Below are 20,849 nucleotides of genomic sequence, written 5' to 3'. Positions count from 1 at the left end.
AAGAATGGCAGTAATAAACTTCAGAACAAATACTTCATTGCAAGTAAATGTCCCGCATTCAAAACTGTACTGTAGTGTATAAAAGTATACAAGTTTAGGTACTTACTATGCAGGCTAAATTGCTCTGTCTAGCAATAATTATACCACTGGATTAGTGATGCATTAATATGTAAAGCTCATTTTATCGTTAGAGTTGGCCAAGGTGGAGATGATTGTTGTTATTGGGTGGTTTAATTTACCGTACTTTAGAAGCTCATTATAGGTTTTTAAAAACTAAACTGACAAATTAGAAACTACCACTATCACCTACATTAGAAGTACCTTCACAATTATACTTAATTGCATTTCAGCAAATGTAGCCTAGTTATTTATGATTTGTTTTATCTATGATTTGTTCAACCACAAATCAAACGAATACATACAATTAAACAATAAAAAATATAGTAATAAATATAAAAAATACTGTTTTGTTATCGTGAAGTGCAATGTTGTAATGCTGGTGTGATGAAACTGAAAACAGTGAGTGATAATTAGATGACCAACAGGAAAGTAATTGGGCACAATTTAGATATTTTATTGTTACAGTGGTGTGAATGAATGAATTCTTAGGTTTTAGCTCCTCAAGGTAAAGATTTGTTTGTTATATGTGTATGACTTTGTGGAGAAATGTAGTAGACTAAAGCTTTATTGTAAAAAGCTGCATACTATCTTTTCAAGTATTCAAACATAATATTATGCAAAGACTGTTTTGTACAGAGCAAAATACAGTGCATAAACAGAACAGTATGTTTGTCTTTTAGCAGGATAAACATAATGACTGAGCCTGTTTAACAGTTCAACCACAGACCTGCATTCCTCCTCTTTTAACACTAGGGTGCAGTCATGCACTTAATAAAAGACAAAGAACATCTAAGATGAGGCTTGATACAAAATTCTCAATACAGTTGCTTGCTAACTGATGGCTGCTGATAGAGCAGACAGAGCATAAACCAGATAAAAACATATTTTGCCCAAATTTAATATACTGTATAGTCAGTTTGTGGTAATGGTGCAAAAAACCTGGTCACTTATGTTCAGCCTCTGTGTTATACCGTTATACTGTCTTCAAGGGCTAAAATAATGGGCATGTGTTGCTTCTTTAAAAAGTACAGATAATAATAAAAAAGCTTAGTATGAGTTACTGTAATTAATATGCTGGTAATATTGCCTGAGCCTGAGAGAAAAATTCTCCTCCCTAATATCCACATGACTATGAGATTCAGTGCTGGATGGCTGCTTTTATGTTACCTCAGATGGTGGGTCTATGTGATGAATTATAGACAATAGGTTGAGGGCGGCCAACAGTGCATTTATGACAGATAATAAATGTGCACTGCCAAACCAAGCCAATTGAAGTGTGCCATTCTGGAATGGAAAAAGAAAGAGAAAAGGAGTTCATAGGCAAAAATTGTGATATTGTGTCAACACTTTATTATGCACCACCACCATGCAAAATCACTGCTATGAACTTGCTCAAAAATCAAACTAGATATATTTCACACATTTATGATTCTAGATTGGCTTGCCACTTTTCCCAAAGTGACTGAGTAAAGTTTCAGGCACACTCAGAAAATACATCAAGAGTGTGTATGTTGGTGTGCAAGTCACACAAATGTGTGTGAGAACATTCACGCTAACAAATGACAGAATTGTAAATCTATGATCAAACCTTAATTCATGAATCACTGAAAGTAAACACAATTTTTTTTCAAGGCCTTTACCAGTGTAAACCTTTAGCAATTTTACTTAAAACAAATCTGGGCAATTTGGAAGTTTCTGTGTTACATCTTCTTCACTGTATTCAGAAACACTTCAATTGATCTGATATCTTATATTAAATTTACAGTTCAGATATAGATGATGTACATATTTGCAGACCAACTCTCTTTGCAGACAACATTGCTTTCCAGCATCTGATTAAATGAGTTTAACCTCATTTGTCCAGTGAAGACATCTAGCATTACTGCTGAGCCTGTGTGTTTTGTTGTTAGCGAGATGCTGCATTGACAGTTTGAATGAACACCTTTCAGTGGTCATCCCATCAGCTAAGGCAAGGCGCTTTATTATTATATATCAAATCAAAGAAACCTACCATATCAATAGCAGTTGGCCTGCTCCAAACAAAAAGTCAAAAACAATACAAAAGCCACTCGACAGCAATGGTGAGAATAGTGGTAAAATCTTCTTATAGTAACCAGGCCAGAGTTACACATTTACAAAATATTGCAAATTTTATCATCTATCGCTTCACCTCCAGCATAAATTCAGGGTTTTCTTTATCATTATTATTATTTTTTACCATATATCAGATGACAAACATTTCTACTTGGTTCACTCTATTCAGAAACATGCAAATTTGAAAGAATCAGATTTGTCACCCTGTAGTAAAAGTATTGTTATACATTTTCTAAACAATTCATATAAAAAAGAAATAATTTCCCAAATCATGTGGTTTTTATGGCACCTGTGGTATAATAGACAGCTCAGTAATGAATCTCTTTACATCAGCTCACAGTATTACCTTAAATATGTGGTTGGTTAAAAAATATATCTTTACATAAATGTATTCTATGGTTGGATTTTAGCAACTTAAATTCTTCTCATCTTCAGTGCTCTATACCATCAGCCCAGTGGTGTCTTTTCCAGTGTCTTTCACTATTGTTGCTTTTCATATTGATGGCCTGTTAAATATACAAAACATATTATTAACAGCTTGGTGTAATGAAAGTGCCTCAACATACAGCATAAAAGCAAAGACAGGCTTGAGTGTGTTCACGAAAAACATTTTTATGCCAGTTATGTTGGTGTGTAACATAACTGTGTTTGCACATTTAAACATCATTGTTAGTTTGAAAACAAGAATAAGCCTTTATTCTGCGTGAGAGAAACTCATCTAAACACTTCATCCATGTTTGTCATCATTGCTATGTGGGCAGATGTACCCACTGCTAATTATGTTATGTTATTAGTTAAACAAAAAATGAAATGTGATGATAATGGATGAATTACACTCTTTAAATAAAAGCAAAAGTCTTGGCAACAGTAATATACTCTATTATTGCTCCTATCTTCTATGACTAGTGATCAGATGACAAAGGGTAATTAAAGAGAGCATTAAATGCTCTGCTAAATGAACTAAAATCGTTTCTTCCTCTGTTGCTGAGCTATTTTGTAGGTTCTGAAATGAAAACAAAGACATTCCTGAATCTGCACAGTATCTGGACAAAGCACCAAGCTTATAATTCAGTCATAAATTTTCTAACATTACTTTCTTGAAACCAAAAGATACAAAAACAGCAGAAACAAACCCTGCTACAACTACAATAAAACCTGGATAGTGCTAGAATTTATGGTATTAAAGAGAATATCATTGAATTTTAGACTTGGTCAGACAAAAAAAAAAACAACAACAAAAAAAAAAGATATTTTAAGGCATCACTTTGGTCTGTGAAAAAATTATATTGAGCAATTCAATATTTTTCACATCAAGTAAATATCAGTATTTTAATTGAAAATAAAAATACAGTACTCGTTAGTTGCAGCATTACTTTCATGTGAAAGGATTTGCTCTGTAAGTACACTAAAAAGTCTTGCAAACCAAGACTGAGTTTCAGATACTTACCAGCACTAACACACTCACTGCTGCAGAGTCACCTATACCACAACATGAGCACCACCACAACACATACAGCAGATTAGAATTCAAATAGAGAAGGAGAAACTTAATAATTCAAAACACACAGCATGCAGCTTTCTTCTTTGACTTCATTCCAGGCTTGGAAAGCTACGACTCACCATGCATGTTTTGTCTGGTTCCTGCCTGTGCTTCATTAACTCCTCCAACTTGAGCTCATCCTCCAGCTGCTGCTCCAGAACGTTTTCAAAGCTTTCCCCCTCTGCAGCGTTGGCACTCCTGTGACAAATAACATGAGGTTTAAAACAAGACAAAAGATGGATGGTGCACTGAAAAACTGGAGGGATAAAACTGTATTTTACTGGGAATGAACTATTGTTATTTTCAATGTACACAAACTGATAATCAAAAGCTAAATCCCAAAGACTTGTAATCTCTTATAACAACCACCACATTTGGTCTAAGTGGTTATTAGTAATGTAGGAGATAACTTGATGATTTTGGCAAACATCTATATGGAACAACGCAACACTACAGGATGTGCTGACAACAATGCAAATAAACTGCCAGGAGGAAGCAGCAAGATGTGCCAAACCAGTTTCTCTAGTTGAGCACGGACAATGGGTGAGCTGAGAAAGTGTAGAAAAAGACACTAATTAAAAAGGATCTGACTTTACCATCTGAAAATGATGTAGGTCAAATTTTAGTGGTAGGTTCTCGCTCAAAAGCTTTTCTTATTACATCCAATCATCAATAGGTGCTCACAGCACAAAATCTATCCTTTCTTTATTATTTCTTCTCTACTGGCTACTGGTGACCCACAGTGTATCTAATAAGTACCTTGGTTTGTAGGTAAAGAAGGGATCTGAAGAGGTTGTGGCCAATAGATCACCACGTCCAAAGTCTGAATCCACAGTGCTCTCAGTTTCACTTCCACCCTCTGTGGAAGAAAGAAACATTAAATCTGCTATATAAAAATTCAGGAAAACAAACATGTTATTTTCAATTCTATTAGTTTTTTACCTGAATTGAGTTCCTTAACCAGTGATGACATTGTGTTGGTGATGGAGTCAGCAGCAATGAGTAGGTCATTTCTCAAATTTCTCCTTGGCCCTTTGAAACAAACAGAAAAATAAAAATTTGACATGCATACACCTTCCACCTTTACTTATAACAACCATACGATATTTCCATGACCAGACGCTCGCTTATGTGTTCAAGTGTGTTACCCTGAGCGAAGGCCTCCTGAACATCCCCTCCCACGCCCATGAGTGAATCCTGAGGTGTGTGAGTCGGTGTGGTGCTGGCAGAGTCCGAGTGGATTGGTGTGGGGATCGACCGGCTGATGGTGTGGCTGGGGGAAGAGCGTGGAGAGCCGGGACCCTGAGTCTGAAACACACACGGACAGTTTTAATGATAAGTACAATCCACGCAACAAATAACGCCTATTTAATTTAATCTCATGGTTGAAATCACAGCAAAGGAACTTTATTTAAACCCCCCAAAACAGCTACAACAATTCAGTTTAGAGTGGCTATTTGTCCTAAAAGCACACCATACTAGTTTTATAAGAAACAAGCATTACACACATGCTAGAAATATACAGTCTGAGGGGTAATCACACTTTTTACTATTATGACAGCATTTTTATGTCAGACTCAACATGCTGTTAAAACAGTTTCTCTTTCTAAAAGCTGTTCCAATTTTTCTAACAGAAGAAACCACAAGTTGTTGCTGTCTGGTAAACAAAATATATTCAAAATTGTAGATAAGATGAAAAATTGTCATGCATTCCCCTATTTAAAAGCACAAATTTAGTCAATACAAGGTTTACCCAACAGCAATAAAGTATCTATTTTAGACATGCTGCCAATATTCAGACTCTTTTTGCCTCACAGTTTTCACACTTACAGCTCGTTTCCGTTCCTCCTCCAGCTGAAAAACAATATTTTATGGCTCATGAAACAAAACCACATTGCAGTGAGAATTTCTAAAAATATCCAGTCAGTATTTTATCCAGGACGTGACAAGCTTCCTCGTGAAAGTTTAATGGATTAACATTGATCCTTTTAGGCTAATTAGATTGATATTCTCCCCACTTAAGCCAGTGTAGTAAGCAGTTTAGGTAGGCTTTGAGGAACTCCTGTTGACTGGAGAGTATATTTTCACACCAAAGGTTAACCTTCTCAGAGGGGGCCAAACATGTTGTCTTGTAAGGTGTAATGGAGCATAATCTCAAACCCAAAATCCATGTTCTGTCTGGACTCTGGTGTGGCAGTATGAGATACACTAACGTAACATAACTAAACAATACCATATTTCTATTAGATTAACTGAACTTTATGTGCAACATGATTCTTTTATATTAACAGATATTTAATATTACAAAAAAGATGAACATAAAGACCTGCCACCTGATGTAATACTAAATTAACAGACAGGTTTTGAACATGACTGACACTGTACTAACAACTAAACTAGGAGAAATTTTGGGATGCTGCAAAAGATATGATTAAAGCAGCAACAACTGCCAGCATTGGCAAATGAAAGCCACACAAAGTGCTGATTATGTATCTTCTAATTAAAAGGTATATAACACTTTATTATAGACTGGGCCTTTAACAGTGCATGGCATGAAACATGAACGCCCTCTAATGGACATTTTGGTAATTGCTCACACATTTCCTCATTTGCAAATTGCAATGTTTGTTTTAGCTGCAGTGATCCCACACAGCTGGGAGAAATTGTACTACAAGGGAAACTCATCAACTGCCATATTGCTTACCACCTACATCGAAATGAAATGAACTGAAAAAGCTACAATACGCAGGTCCATGTGTAATTATATAAAGATGAAAACTGCAACACAACTGTTTCTGGCCAAGGAGCAAACTTAAAATTAAATGATCAAAACCTAACTGATCCCCACAGGAACCTGAATGCATGCTTTCAGCAATCACAAAGGCGTCCTATTAATCTGAATGTGACTCCTGTGCAGTCAGAGAGTCTGATACCTTGAGAAGCATCATTAGTTGCTCCAGCTGCACCATGAGTTCCCTGCGACTCTCCTGCAGAGTAGACATTCTTTGTTCAAGCTCATCTTTGCGTTGCCTAACAGAAGAAACAAGATGAACAGCATGACACAATGTCATGTCAACGGAAAAACAAGGAAAGTAGTGGTATGAGCATCTGCAAACTCTGGAAAATTGCCCTTATATTGAAAAAGCAAGCAATCAAAATATGTAGGTTTTTATTGCCATGTAAGCAAAACTGTCCGTTAAACACATTGCATTGAGAAGGAAGGTAGCAAGAGGCAGCAGAGTTACCTGAGAAGTCGTAGCTCAGCCAGCAGAGTAGGGTTCTGCTGACCCTTGTCAGGAGGCGGCTGAGAGGCCTCCTCATGCTGAAGCCGCAGCCGCTGGATTTCCTGCAGGATTTCTCTGTGGCGGTCACAAACAGCAAGTACAAAACCAAATTACAATTTCTAATGTGTTTTGTCTATTTGAGCCTTCACAAACGCTTATGCCAACTGACGGTTTCTAGGACAAATGCAAAACACAAGGAGCTGCATTTTGCTTTCACATTGCACATTCTTCCGTCCCTGCCCTAACTGGCATTTAAGTCTAACTTAGATCTGTAATTACTGCCCCTTGGAAGCAACAGAAACAAGCTGTGAGCACAAGTTGATAACTTGTTTGTAAACATTCAGTCAATTTTCACATCCAGTAGACAGAGAGTAAGACTAGCATTCATTTGGAGTCCTGTCTCTCCCCATTTGAATGTAACATTAATTCCCCTTTTAGCTTTGTTTTACATTCCCCCAACCTTTGAGGGAAAGATCCACTTATTTAGAAGCTAAAAACTCCACTATGTTCATCAGCTAACTAGTTGCTAACCTTGTCTGTTGTTGGTACACTGGAGTTTTAGAGCTGTTTTGCAGAAGGCTGCTGCGTCTATACTATATGACTATTAAAGATTGCACAAAAGCATTAAAGTTGCAAAATGGAAAATCAAAACAATGAGGCAAAGGATAGGCCTTTTTCACAACATTTATTTTGACTGGTCATAGTAGGAAATGCTCAGGTGTTACTAATAACATTCACAATGGTTTTGTTGTATTCAAGTGTCTCAGTAAACCATGACAGTGTGTGGCAGTGAACTGACACGCACAAAACCAGGAGCCCGAAACTTAAGCAGTTAAATGGAATTCAGCCATCATTAATTTTAATATTTATACCTGTGCTTTTCCTACTGTGGCATGTTAAAATGTCCTATGGGAAGAATGCCTATAAAGCTTCACAGAGCTGGAGGATAATTCTCTGTGGGTTTGTTGTTACCAGCAACCCTTCATATACATCAGTCATGTGATCCATTGTCCATATAAAGATATCGATTATAGCTGCTTCTAAACCTTTCTGTGAATTTACCTTTTGCCTCTACATTGGTTTACTACAAGTACTCATTTTAATGTTTACATGTATTGCTGCTTTTCATGTAAAATTCAGAATCCTTTTTTTTCCCCCACTTGTGCTATTTTACTTCTTTTACTACATACTATATATAAAATATTAACATGTAATAATTAAATAGGCCAATAGCTTATAGTTAATGTTCATAATAATAACATCATTTAGGTCAGTATGTATTTTTGTCAGACCAGGGATCCCTTCATTCTAAAGGTCAAATTTTGTTCTGAAATCTAAAAAAGGAGTAAAGAGAAAAACAGAAAATAACTGAAGAATATCACCAAGGCAGCCATCCCTAACCTGTTTTTGCTCTCGAGCTCGGCAATGAGCTGCCTCTGCTGTTTGTTGGCATCCAGAGAGCAGGGGAGGTCTGTGGGGACCCTCTGCTGTTGCGCCTGCTGGAGAAACCAAGCAAGAGACATCACATGAACTGGCTTTACCTCTGGGTGACATCAGCCACTACTTTATCTCATATCTCACAGGGGAAACAAAACTGTTAAGTCACTAGGCATCCATCAAGACCAGTTCACAGCACAAACTGGCATTCAGATTTAGTAAGACTTGTGAATTGCTTGTGTTTCTTAGCAATAAAAAGGACTGAACCCACTAAGGTGAGTAGCAGTACATGTTAAGCCTTCACGTCATCAAGGACAGATGACACCAGACGGCAATGAAAGATACCATGATATTGTGTGCAATAAATGTCTTAGATACAGTATATCTCACCGCAGCTTCAGCAGCTAGTCTAGCAGCATAGCGGGCGATGAGACTGTGCTCTTCATCTTGATGGTTACTGCTCTCCAGCAAACTGAGCAAGGGAAAAATAAAGAAGGGAGTCACCACATGACACAGTTTTTATATGCATTTATGCATTTGCATATAAAGTATGCAGGAAAATGCAAAAATCCATAACAGTTTATTTTGTTCAAGAGGGTGATTAGTCAAAAAAAGGCTTGTATGTTTTAATCTGGCAGCCGTCCCTGTAATAATGCTAAGCTACTGATGTAAAACCACGAAAGCAGGATGGAAGTTGGGATGTTACATAAAAAGCGGAGATGAAGTAATCATTCACTCGGTTTTTAAGGGCCAGATGGATTAGGCTACTTATACAGTCTGATCACTGATACAGTAAAAGTAAAGCATGACTGTGCATGTCCACTCACAGCAAAAGTCCTCACATCAGGACACACACACATGCAAACACACATACACAAAGGGAAAATAATGTTCCCTGTAATAAAAATGTAAGCTCACACACCTGTTTAGAATAACACACATTTATACATGACCAAACATAACACAATTATTCCAGAGATGACTTTATAAGGAGGGACTAAAATCTGAGAAAAATTGATCTAAATGGGTTTGATATCAATAAACTAACTTAGCTACCCTACTCATCTGGAGTTATACTTGTCGTTTCTTATTTTAAAAATCACAGTCGAAGAAAACCACATGTTCATTGCTGGAGAAAATTTAAATATTATATGGGAATGTGTTCTTTTAAGGACTCAAATATAAAAAAAGGTTTTACCTCTGACTCTAATCTAATCTACTTTTGGTATAAAAAAAACAGTTTGGATACAAATCACAAAACACTTATTGCTGCTGAATAGCAATAACATGTTGATACAAGTGGTAAAGGTCAAGACTAAAACTGTAAAACTGACAGCATGCAGCGTAACACATTCAGAATAAGGTTAGATTTAGGTGAAGGATTGTGAGCAGAGCACATATTTTCCACTGGTGTTTGGCAAACAGAGCAGCACACCAACTAACCATGTTTTGGGGTTGTTTTGGAGTAGGTTCACATAGAGGCCAATCAGAACATGTTCGTCAGCAAGTCTATCAGCAACATCGAGGTTGTAGTTCAACCTGGAACAGCGCAGGGTTTCAGAAACATAAAACAACGTTACACAGGTGACAACACAGGGATGGGGGATGAGAAAGCTGAGAGAGAAGAGGAGGGAACACAACAAAAGAGAAGGAGGAGGAGGAGGAGAAGGAGGAGGATGGCTGAAAAGCAGCCATTCATGGGTGACTAGAATGAAACAAGGCCATATTATGTTTGGGAGAGAATCCACTGATGAAGGCTAGGAGCATGATTAAGGACATGCCCAACAATTCTACAAGCTACATGCGCTGTTTAATTCTAAAAGCACCAATCACACAGTGCTCTATTATTAAAACCACTCAAAGTCATTTTTAAGTCAATCAGTCTACCAAGGCATACACAGTCTTTTTTAATGTAGCTCTCATAAAGGTTTTTGACCTGCATCACAAACTCCTATATTCAATCAACCATGACAACTGCCACACAGAAGACCACAGCAGAATCAGCCATAAAAAAAAAAAAAAAAAAAAAAATCAGAAACTCATTTGTTTTTTTTCTTCTAAAATATTCTCAATATGAGTTGCAGCTACTGCATATGACCTCACAATGATGACTGCTATACGTGCTAACAACAAAGTAATAATTAAATACATAAATAAAGAGCTTAAATTAGCCACACACCACTGGATCTACATGTAACAGTCTAAAATGTTTCTGACCCTCAGTTTACATTTAATCTACTGTAGCTATAAAAAAATATTAATTATCACAGTTTTAAGCCTACACTACAAATTGGTTGTTTACTTGTTAAGAAGCTTATTGTGTTGCATTCTACGCAATTTAAGTCTAGGAGGGTTTTTGGAGCTTAACTAACATTACTATCTTGGCACTGATTTTGAAGACTTTTTAAAGTCTGTGGGGCATATAACAAGTTCCCTGACCTTATGGAAGTGCAATATTCAATCATTGGATTGCCTCCAGACTATTTACATCTTCCTGCTCAAAGTTGAAACTTTAGTTGTAGTTTACTTTAAGGGTGCAATTTTCTATTCTGTCTTGTATTCTCTTCTCCTCAGACACTATTAAATAACTTCTAGCCAGTCAACCTCCAGAGGGAACATCACTTAAATAACCTGCATTATTAAGTTTCTCAGCCTGTGCAATGTCAGAGGGTGTGACATAGAGTACATACCAACAATAAACTAAAGAAAGCCACACACTCATCACATGCTCCATGTTTTTCATTAGCCTAGTTTATGAAAGAGTAGTAGTGCTGTCTCTCTTTTTTAAAAATCAAACACTGATGTAAAAGAGTTACTAGAAATACTAAATCTTTTAGGTATAATACTTTGTTTTACAGAATAAACAGAAACAGCAACTGAAAAAAAGCTGAAAAAGTCTCCAATTTCACCTAAACAGGCGCTACACACATACATCATAAACAATGAGCCTGGGAATATGTACTATGTAACTGCTGCAACATGAACATGGAGTAGATTGTGGATAACATTCAAAACACCTTATATTGGAAACTGGTAGTTAGTATTTCCCATTTCTATGCGATTGAAAAGATTGTAATAGACACTCCAAACTAATGGTCAGTGATCTTTATGATGCATGCTTCATCTATTGCCTTTGAGTACAACTGTGTAAGCCACACTATAAGAAAACTAACTTTCCTCAGCACTCTAGTTTATGTCCTATGATTATTACCCATATTAGTTCATGCATGCATTTGAGCCACTAAAGCAATCTCATAGGCACACTTGTGTCACTTACCCTCTCCCTTTCAATAGATGTGGAGCAGCACCAATCAAGGGCTTTCTTTGCTCCACATCATTATTCTTGCTGTAAGGCAAGCCATTCAACACAAAACCACAAAAAGGAAAAAACAAACATGGTGATACAGAAATGCTCACACACACACACAACACACACATATACACCTACACACTTTTGAAAATAAAGGCAGGAAAATAAAGGTGAGAAAATAAAGACATTGCGGGTCACAGAGTCCACAGGGTATGAGGCCTGTAGGGACCATGTCAAGCTACAAAGATGTGTGGTAAAATCCAGGACATCCATTGTTACTGCTCTACTCACTTTTTGGTGGAGTAAGGGTTCCCTGATGTAGGCATGGAGTGGGAGAATGAGTAGTCATTGGTGATGTTCACTGGTCTTGGTGGCCTGGACAGGAAACAAATATTAGTTTTCCAAATATTATTAAAACATTCACAGCTGTTTTTTATATTCAAGAGAAACAAAATTCCACTTCCTTTTTCTTTAGTCTTTCATGCTTTCATTATTGTCTTTGAAACATCATTTTATTAGATAACTTTCTGTACATGTAACAGAATATGGCAACAAAGCAGGATATGATTAGTTAAGTAGGATGCAGTCAATGAAAACATGCGATAAATCCAATGAACCAACAAACACAGCAAGTACTCAGATAGAAACCAATGATTGATGCAGACAGTACATAAGGAGAGATGGTACGATGCTTGGCACACTCTGACTGTATACAATGAATACAAAAGATGTAAGTTTAACAAAATGTACAAAAACACATTTTGTGGTACGTAAATAATCAAAACAAACTCACCATGTGTCTCTATTTTGAGGAAAGTAAGGAATAAAGAGAGGAGTGAAAATGTATTATAATCAGCCCAGCAGTTCAAAGGCTGCACTACAATGTCTTTAAGTGCAAGGAATAAACATAAACAGTTAGTAGTGTTGTTTTTAGCACCAGACGTGACTAATTTAGTTTATATAGACAACCCCAGAGTGCTTTAACAGCTGTGCTTTAAAAAGTAAGTCAAGGAAAAGGTTGCAGCAGCATTGCAGATCATAAGCATTCCCAAGGCTATAATTACACCTCATTGATCACTTGACCCAGACATTGATTAGAAACTCTTCAGATTTAGAGACAGCAACAGGACAATGACCCGCTGATGGACAAAATCAAACATTTTGAAACCTGAAACAGAAATCAGGTGGGATGAAACTAACAAAATTGAAAAAAAAAAATTCTGTTTTCGGTATTACAAAAACTAATAAAATGAAGATGAACTTACACAATATGAGCTAGGTTGAGTGGTTTCTCTGGTATTTCAGGAAACAGGGGGTGAAGAGGCTCTCTGCTAGATGCACAGCTCAGTGACTTACTAAGAGCATGGGATAACTTCTTAGCAGGGGATTTCTGGGAGAAACAGAGGTAAGATGCCAATTCTGAGTAAACAAGAACAGTGATATCTTTTCAAAAGAGATAGCATCATTACAGCTATACTGTCACATTGAACATCCAGCCTCCTTCCATTGTGGTTAAGCAGAGCAAAAATAGCCACAGTGACTGGTCCAGTGCAGACACACCTCCCTCAGCCCGCCTCTCTCCTCCTCCCCTCTCCTTTCCTTACCCATGACGTATACTCCTTCATTTGGTGCTGGTTGCTATGGGAACCGCTGGCATGCCCCCTCCAGAAGCAGTCCTGACAGAGCTGGTAATTATGACATTGCTGGCAGCGGTAGCGGAAGCCCATCATACTCTCAGTATGGCAGTGGGAGCACTCGACCGGGTGAAAGACTGCAGGGAAGAGAGGAGTGGTCAGACACACAAACACACGTCAATGCACAAACACACATGCACACAAACAGATGTGGCAGTAAAACCAGATAGTTTGCACACTGCAGTCAGTGGAGGATTAATTTCCATTAATTTAAGTACAAATGTGCTGGGATATTGAGCCTGTTTAGGTGATAGCAATTATTTAATTCTGAATAAATACACACAAATCAGTACAGGATCAACTTGTTTGTGTGCACACGTCACAGTGTTCATCCTGCTCAACTGGAGGTGGCTTGTGATGATGACTGCATCATAAACACACACATACACATACACTAATGCACAGGGTGTAAGTTCCCTATGGGGCGTCTTCACTGGAGGTGGTATGTGTGAGTGTTTGTCTGCTTGACTGATTATGTGTGTGGTGACTCAAGATTATGATGCAAAGATGAACTTTACATCCTCCTAGCCCTGCTAGCTTTCCTGTTTATAAATACTATATGTGGTGTCTTACCATTCTCCACATTGGCCAGCCGATGCATGAGTGGTAACCACACCAGACACTGAGGGGGCGGGTCTGACATCAACGTATCGAGGAATGTGTTGAGAGAGACCTTTTTCTGTTGACGTTTGTTATAGAGGAGTGTGAGATTCGCGCACAACGTCAATGCCAAAAACAATCACAGACTCACCAAATAGGCTGTTAACTGTGGTTAGTGGATGCTCACCTGCTGTGCAAAGCAGGCTCTTGCAGCTTGTTCTGTGTAACCAAAAGACGGCCCTTCAAAAACCGCCATCGGTAATTTGAGAATCTCCCTCAGAAATTGGTCAAACTGTGAATACACCATTATTCCAGCGGAATCTGATATCTGGGAAAAAATATCTAGGAAAAAAATGCAGGGAGACATAAATGATTCAAACTAATTGTCAGTCGCCACCACAGTGGGCTAATTACAGCATTACACAATACAATTATCCCACTTATTTGTGAAAACAAATCAAACTAAAGCAGTTATAAATTAATTATTATAATACACCATGAACATAACTGTCATTTTTTCCTTCATAAATTATTGCTACTGCTCCCACACATTTTGTAGATTATGCAATTAATCCTGCTCTTCAGATAATGAGTAATTACTTCTTTCAGCCATGAAGAGCCAGGCCAGTACTATTACTACTTCTAGACATAAGTTACAGTCAGAGTTATAGAAAATGAAGACACTAATAAGCTTATATAAAAAAATCCAAAGCAAATACAAATACATCTGATTTATTACAGGTAAAATTGGTGATTTTAATTTTGTTTTTTAACTGTTAAGTGTAAAACATGATTTGTTGTTTTACTTACATCTTAATTTATCCAGAATTTTCCCTCCACAGATGGTTGCTAGGGTCATCTTCACAACAAAAACAGATATCTTGCCATGGCCTTCCCTAAAAGCAGCAAATAGAATTTCCATTATGGCCAGAGATTGTTTTAAATGGAGCTGTTACTGTGTATGTACAGTAGTGATCCTTCTAAAAATCCTGCAAACTCAACAGCCTTTAAAGGCAAACTTGGCTCTTAGTGATCATTAGAAAACATGTAACTTTGTTTTCAACTTAACAAAATAGATGTTCTCTGCAGTGGCAAGTTGCAGCAATATTAACGTGTATTTTCATTCCACTTTGGCAGATACTTCAGAGTCACATTTCACGCTACATTAGCTCATCTCAAAGCCTCAGACATGAAGGTACACAACCAGCCACCAACTCTGACGTGACGTGTTACTCACGGGTCATAAGCTGCCAGCAGGAAGTTGAGCAGCAGACTGATGGAGTGTTCCACGTTGATTTGATGAGTGGTGGGCATGCGTTTGTTCAGCTGGTACAAAATGGTGGACAATACCACTTCTAGACGAGCCACAGAGAGCTCAGCGTTGAGGTCCATGGTGTTGAGTCCGTTTTCTCGGAAAGCCTCAATAACATTCCAAATGTCAACCAAATGCACTGGAAAGAAGAGAAACACAGTATTTTTACATTTTTAGGGGAGTACTAGAGGGAAAGCATAGTGATGTAGTTTAAGATGCCACATTATACTCACGATTGCATTTCTTCTGCACAAATCTGAGTTTGCAGGCTGTTCTGTATGTTGACAGTCGAATCGAATCCAAATCTTGAGCTCCTGAGAAACAATTAGAGTGAATGGATGCCACTATGAAATAAGTAATATATGAATATTACAGTATATTGTGTAATCATTAAATTATTGCCTTTTATTATAAAATGTATTTTAAACTTTTCACAATAAGAATTTTAGCAATAAAAAATTTAGCTGATATAATTTTTACTTCAAATCAGATATTTAATATTCTGTTTTCAAAAGGTCTGTATTGATTTCATAGCACCCTTTAGTCTGACATTGGGTCGCCATAAGAGTATGCCTTCATGCTATGTAAACAGTGAGTCCTGTCAGTATTTAAAAATCAATCTTAAAACTAGTGGAGACATGATATTTTCTATGAAAATTCCAAACAATAATTTGCCTCTTTTTTTGTGTCTAGTGAGTAAAACAGTCTGGCATAGATCTCACTGAGCTGTAGCCCTGAGCACTTACTCATCTCGACAAACAGTTGCCTTCTATCTGCCATGTTGTCACCGCTCCCGCAGTCTTCGCTCATTCTGGTCACGAAGAGAAAAAGTATTGTCAAAACTCTCAGCTCTGATAACACCTTTCCCATTGCTTTCAGCTTTACTCTGTATAAATTAACAAATAATTTGTATTTAAATTGTATTTTCAGAAGCACCACAAAGCATTACTTTGTAGAATTGTTCTGTAAAATGTTCACCACTAGGTAGAATATGTATTGTAATAATATTACATTTTATTTTAGATAATTCAACTCACACTTCATATCATTTCACTTAAAAATATACATGCTTGTTAAAAATGTTTAAGTAAGTAAATACCAAGGCTGAATTACCATCTGGGTAAAGTGGGTTACTGTCCACTAGCTTGTGTAGAAAAAGGAACCAGCACTGCTTTTACATTACAAAGTTTGAGAGCAACATTTAACATAACCCTTTCTCAGGTAAATCGGTTGGAGTGGCTCAGCTGCGAAGCCAATAAAGAACAGGACACACATCCGTCACCCTAAACTCTCATAGTACTGAGGGCGAGTTCCCAATAGCAGCGAAAAGCTAACATGTAGGACTGTTTTTTTATTATGATTATTTAACCAATAACACAACATATTAATGTTGTTTCGCTGCGATTTTGGAAATACACTTGGTTACCACTATAGGTAGTCATCTACTTAGCTGATTATGCTAAATAAGTAAAAGTAATTAAAAAAATTATAGGGACCCATGGCTCATTTTTCTCTAGGGCCAAACAGCAGGTTAACACAGTGTAACACTGTATTTTGACAGTGGTGGTCTAAGGTTAGAGAAGCAACCGTCTGATTGCCGGTTCAGACAAGTGGAAAAGCAGTTATTACCCATCCCTCATCAAAAGCATAATGGTGCCCCTGAGCAAGGCCCTTAACCCCAAACGCTCTATGGCCAGCAGTTCAGCCTGCAGTTGTTCTGAGCACCTTTCAGGTAAAGTATGAACATGTGGAATTGTGTGACTGTGATCAGGATGTTCCTGTAAAAAAAACAAAGAGGTTGCCTCTCAATGAAACTTCCCCCAGTAAACAAAAAAATGTTGGGGGGAGGGACTTAAGTAAGAAAAGGACAAGACTTTCAAAGGGGCAAAGCAGCACAGAGAATGCTCACACCATGCCTCACTGCACACTGTCTGAGGCAATCTAATACACCTAGTCATGTGGTTTGTTGCCATGGCAGCAAAGATCCCAACCACTCTGTTAGTAAAAACACACTAGCACTAGTCGCCCCCCCCATACTCACAGAAACACACCTCCCACTGCAGAACAGCAAAGTTTGTAGAGGAAAGTTTTGTGCACTAGTTAATATCTTTTAGAAGATAAGACTTGGTAGGATGATAGTTGAGTAGTTGAGAGCACAGTAGCACGTCTTGGCCGAATGGCTCGAAAACACCTTTTCTGCAGGAAAATCATTCAGGCATGGTATTTCAAATTACTCTTTAGGTAATTGGCAGACCCAAATTTTATGCTGCAACCACAGTGCAGAAATTTCTATTCATCTAGTGTTAAAACACAACTGCCTCCTTTATTTTTCTTTTGCATTCCTCTAACATCAGTGAGATAAAAGAATCTGTGAAATCTAGTTTAAGGGGGAAACAAGCTAATAAGTTAACCTGGTAACTGGAGAATTTCTGGAGATCATCTCATGGAATAGCAGTAAGAGCTGCACAGAAATAAGAATGATAACTAACTATTTTTGGTATATTGTTCTGACAAGATAGAAGAGAACATCCACGGAAGCATTAACTTTTAAGCATGTTATACTTTATATTACAAAGCTTTGCTGACAACACATAAATGGTTGCTTAATGAGTTAATGCACAAATATTCAGTAGCAGTTTTAGATGTGGATGCAGTAATGTCAGGCTACTGCTGAGAGCCAGAAGTCAAGTGTCATCTGAAAAGTATTGGCTATGTGAGCTCATTCATTACTTATGGAGTGAGTGAATGTGAGAGTGAAAGTGTACAAATATACACTATTTACACACTAACTCAGTATCCTTTCCACATCACACGTAAACATATCCTGAGCGCCAGGTATGTGACTTTCTGTGCTCTGTATTCAGTCTCGGAAATGACTAAGATTGATACAATCTCTTGCAAGAGCAGATATTAAAGCAGCAAAGCCAATACAAATGTTACGATGGTGAAAGGAACAAGATGATCGACATACCTTTCATAAAGCACCATGGCTGTATTCCTTTCCCTTGTCTGAGATGAGGTTTCCTTACTTCCTTACTAGTTGTCCACAACACTAACACCTTTCTAACAAGAAAGCATTCAATAGCAGTCCAAACAGACAGGCCTGACTAAAGCGTTCTGAAATTAGAAACTGTTGGTGAGGATGCAGCCTGTGCTGCCTCTATCTTTAACTACATTCTTGTACAGCTTTACCAGCTCTCTTGTTGCAAACCCCAAACCTCATTCCTGGCATGAGCCCAACAAGCATTACTCTTTCTCTGTGGCACTGTCACATTGGCAGCATTAGAAAATAATTGCCCTTAAAAGAGCAAATCATTGTTCACTATTAACGTTGCAGAGGGACTAGCAGGGGTAAGCACTGCCAAGACCAGGCCAAGGTTCTCACAGTAATGACTCACTGTGTTTCAGTGAGTCAAAAAAAAACCCTTATTAGTCAGTTATTTACATTATGAATCTATTTTTGTAGAAGCTCAATAAAACACAGAGGAGAGTGATGTTAATTTATGTCTCCCTTGATGTACTTGGAACAGATCGTCATGCAACATTTCTAAACACAAGCACTTACTTGAGTTGCAGAGCAATCTGTGTTGGTTGCCTCGGTACAGTACATCGCAGCTGTTACCAGTGATTGGCCAGAGTTATTTTTACCTCACGAGACTATAAACTACACCGGCATCTGAATCCAATCCCCTGACAGGAATAAAAAGTTGCACCACTGACTTAAGGTTGATCAGCTGTTGTGCTTTAGTTTTGTGATAAATACTCTGTAGGTATAAAAACTGTTTTCTTTTCCTGTCTGGTACCAGCCAGTGATGTCTGCTGCACGGCCCTCTGCTTTCTGTCGCCTGCTGATGATCACCATGGTTTCAGCTACAAAAAGGCCAAAAGTTTGGGATCCCAATGTTAAATGAGTGCGCAGTTACAGTTTACTGATGCTGTAATTTTGCTTTTCAACGATGTGAATGAGTTTTCTGCACATACTAAAAAAGTGTCTTCAGTCACAAAAACACTGAAATCACTGGAATAAGGAGAAATACAACTTGTGCAAACATATGATGTGATAATCAGCACTCATTTACATTTGCATTTCACTCAGAAGCTTACCACCAGATGTGTGCTACCACAGTGTCACCTTGCCCCCTTGCACATTGTAAAAAATACACATCAAAATTCCTCCACAGTAATACTGACCAACGGAGACTGGCAACAGGCACCTTATGGTACATGTTCAGCTCAGTCATCACCTGTCATGCCAGACACCTGTGTAGACGAGAGACAAAGGTCTCACTGTTACAGAAACACCTGCCTGTATATACGACTTCCTTCTCTATGTTTTTATTCCTAGACGTTCCCGTTTTCATCGCTGAAACCTGATCGGGAAACTCATTTCACCAAGAGTGACAAAGTAGGTTAAGGTCGCTTTTTCTGCTGCTTGCCAGCCTCCAGCAGCTGCAGCAGCGCACTTGCACAAGACTTACCAGAATTTATTTCGAGGCATGTCATGCAACATCACTATTTTTCCTCTAGGAATACGACAGCCGGTCGTGTCCTGCGGTGCGATCAGGGTTTCTTTGGTGTAGGGTGCTGCATCGCTGCGCGAAGCGGCCGTTTTTGTGCCGCTCTCCTGCAAAGCTTGTGTTGTGGAAATTTTCGGATAGCGCACTGGCTGAGCTGAACACAGGCAGCGTTTACCTCCAGTATGTGGCCTTCACGATGACGTAATGCGGGATCTCTTCACTTGCGTCAGCCCCAGCCTGCTTCGCCTGCAAAATCTTAAAGTTTGATACAGTAAAAGGAAAACAACAGGAGAAAAAAAACTGATTTGCATACACAATTTCCTAAATGTGGTCATATAAATATCGGCGTCATTGCTACTTTAAGCATTTTCCTAGTTTTTTGTATGGCTTGGGAGGATGACGTCATGCATATGTGTTGTAGTAAATCTTTGTGATTAAAAAAAAAAAATCCTCTAAATATTTACCACAAAATGATAATTGGATTACAACGGTTTTGCAACCACAAGAAAATTGACCTTCAAAAGCTTGACATTGCACATGATTAGGTATGTATTGGAGCGTTTTATCTGCTAAAACCTCGAAATAAAATAATGTTAAAAACCATGTAAAATCCATGTACTATATCTTACGTATAATAACCGCATAGAATGTAGTCCATTGATTGTAGATTAAGCTCCTTAAGCAGTATATAAAGTGCATAAGATTGGGGCAACATTAAACATCTGTAGCAGTGAAATGGAACATACATATTAATGTACTATTTATTTAAAATAATAAAATATTTAATAGTGCATCACTGACAGGAACCATTTTCTACTTTTACTTTAGTAAATGTGCTGTTAATAGGATTAGGATTTTTAATAAGATTTGACTGCACGACTTCTATTATTTTGCAAATGTCTATAATACATAAACATGACAGTGGGTCTACACTTTAAATG

The 20,849-nt window shown here is 37.8% G+C and overlaps 1 protein-coding gene across 12 annotated transcripts; it reads right to left on the bottom strand.

The window, feature by feature from the left end:
* Nucleotides 1-1,443: 1,443 nt before the first annotated feature.
* Nucleotides 1,444-20,101, bottom strand: dtna (dystrobrevin, alpha). Of its 12 annotated transcripts, none has more exons than XM_026313035.1 (24): nucleotides 18,957-18,982; nucleotides 18,363-18,454; nucleotides 16,138-16,202; nucleotides 15,625-15,705; nucleotides 15,317-15,530; nucleotides 14,890-14,975; nucleotides 14,267-14,421; nucleotides 14,053-14,158; nucleotides 13,390-13,556; nucleotides 13,051-13,175; nucleotides 12,579-12,587; nucleotides 12,077-12,160; nucleotides 11,753-11,821; nucleotides 9,919-10,014; nucleotides 8,866-8,947; nucleotides 8,440-8,537; nucleotides 7,000-7,113; nucleotides 6,688-6,784; nucleotides 5,585-5,608; nucleotides 4,903-5,062; nucleotides 4,697-4,786; nucleotides 4,514-4,613; nucleotides 3,835-3,952; nucleotides 1,444-2,720 (listed from the first exon to the last, which is right to left on the bottom strand). In XM_026313035.1, exons 2-24 carry the CDS (start codon nucleotides 18,377-18,379, stop codon nucleotides 2,646-2,648), a joined length of 2,232 nt encoding a protein of 743 aa, XP_026168820.1. In that variant the 5' UTR covers nucleotides 18,380-18,454; nucleotides 18,957-18,982; the 3' UTR covers nucleotides 1,444-2,645. The 12 variants fall into 12 exon arrangements, with proteins under 12 accessions (XP_026168820.1, XP_026168824.1, XP_026168829.1 ...); XM_026313039.1 differs by lacking the exon at nucleotides 18,957-18,982 and adding an exon at nucleotides 17,433-17,587 and having other exon boundaries at nucleotides 18,363-18,771; XM_026313044.1 differs by lacking the exon at nucleotides 18,957-18,982 and adding an exon at nucleotides 3,662-3,693 and having other exon boundaries at nucleotides 8,440-8,534; nucleotides 18,363-18,765.
* Nucleotides 20,102-20,849: the final 748 nt, after the last annotated feature.

This window comes from Mastacembelus armatus, chromosome 17 (genome assembly GCF_900324485.2).
Source record: "Mastacembelus armatus chromosome 17, fMasArm1.2, whole genome shotgun sequence".
In the NCBI taxonomy this organism is placed as follows: Eukaryota; Metazoa; Chordata; class Actinopteri; order Synbranchiformes; family Mastacembelidae; genus Mastacembelus; species Mastacembelus armatus.
Note: the sequence above shows the minus strand (reverse complement) of the source record. Positions and strands in the feature narration are given on the sequence as shown.

Excerpts from the sequence above, each read along its gene's own strand:
- dtna (XM_026313035.1), bottom strand. Across the intron at positions 8,948-9,918 it reads CAAAACAACCCCAAAACATG|TTTGCTGGAGAGCAGTAACC; the intron begins GTTAGTTGGTGT and ends TCCCTTGCTCAG. Across the intron at positions 6,785-6,999 it reads GCTGAGCTACGACTTCTCAG|GCAACGCAAAGATGAGCTTG; the intron begins GTAACTCTGCTG and ends TTCTTCTGTTAG.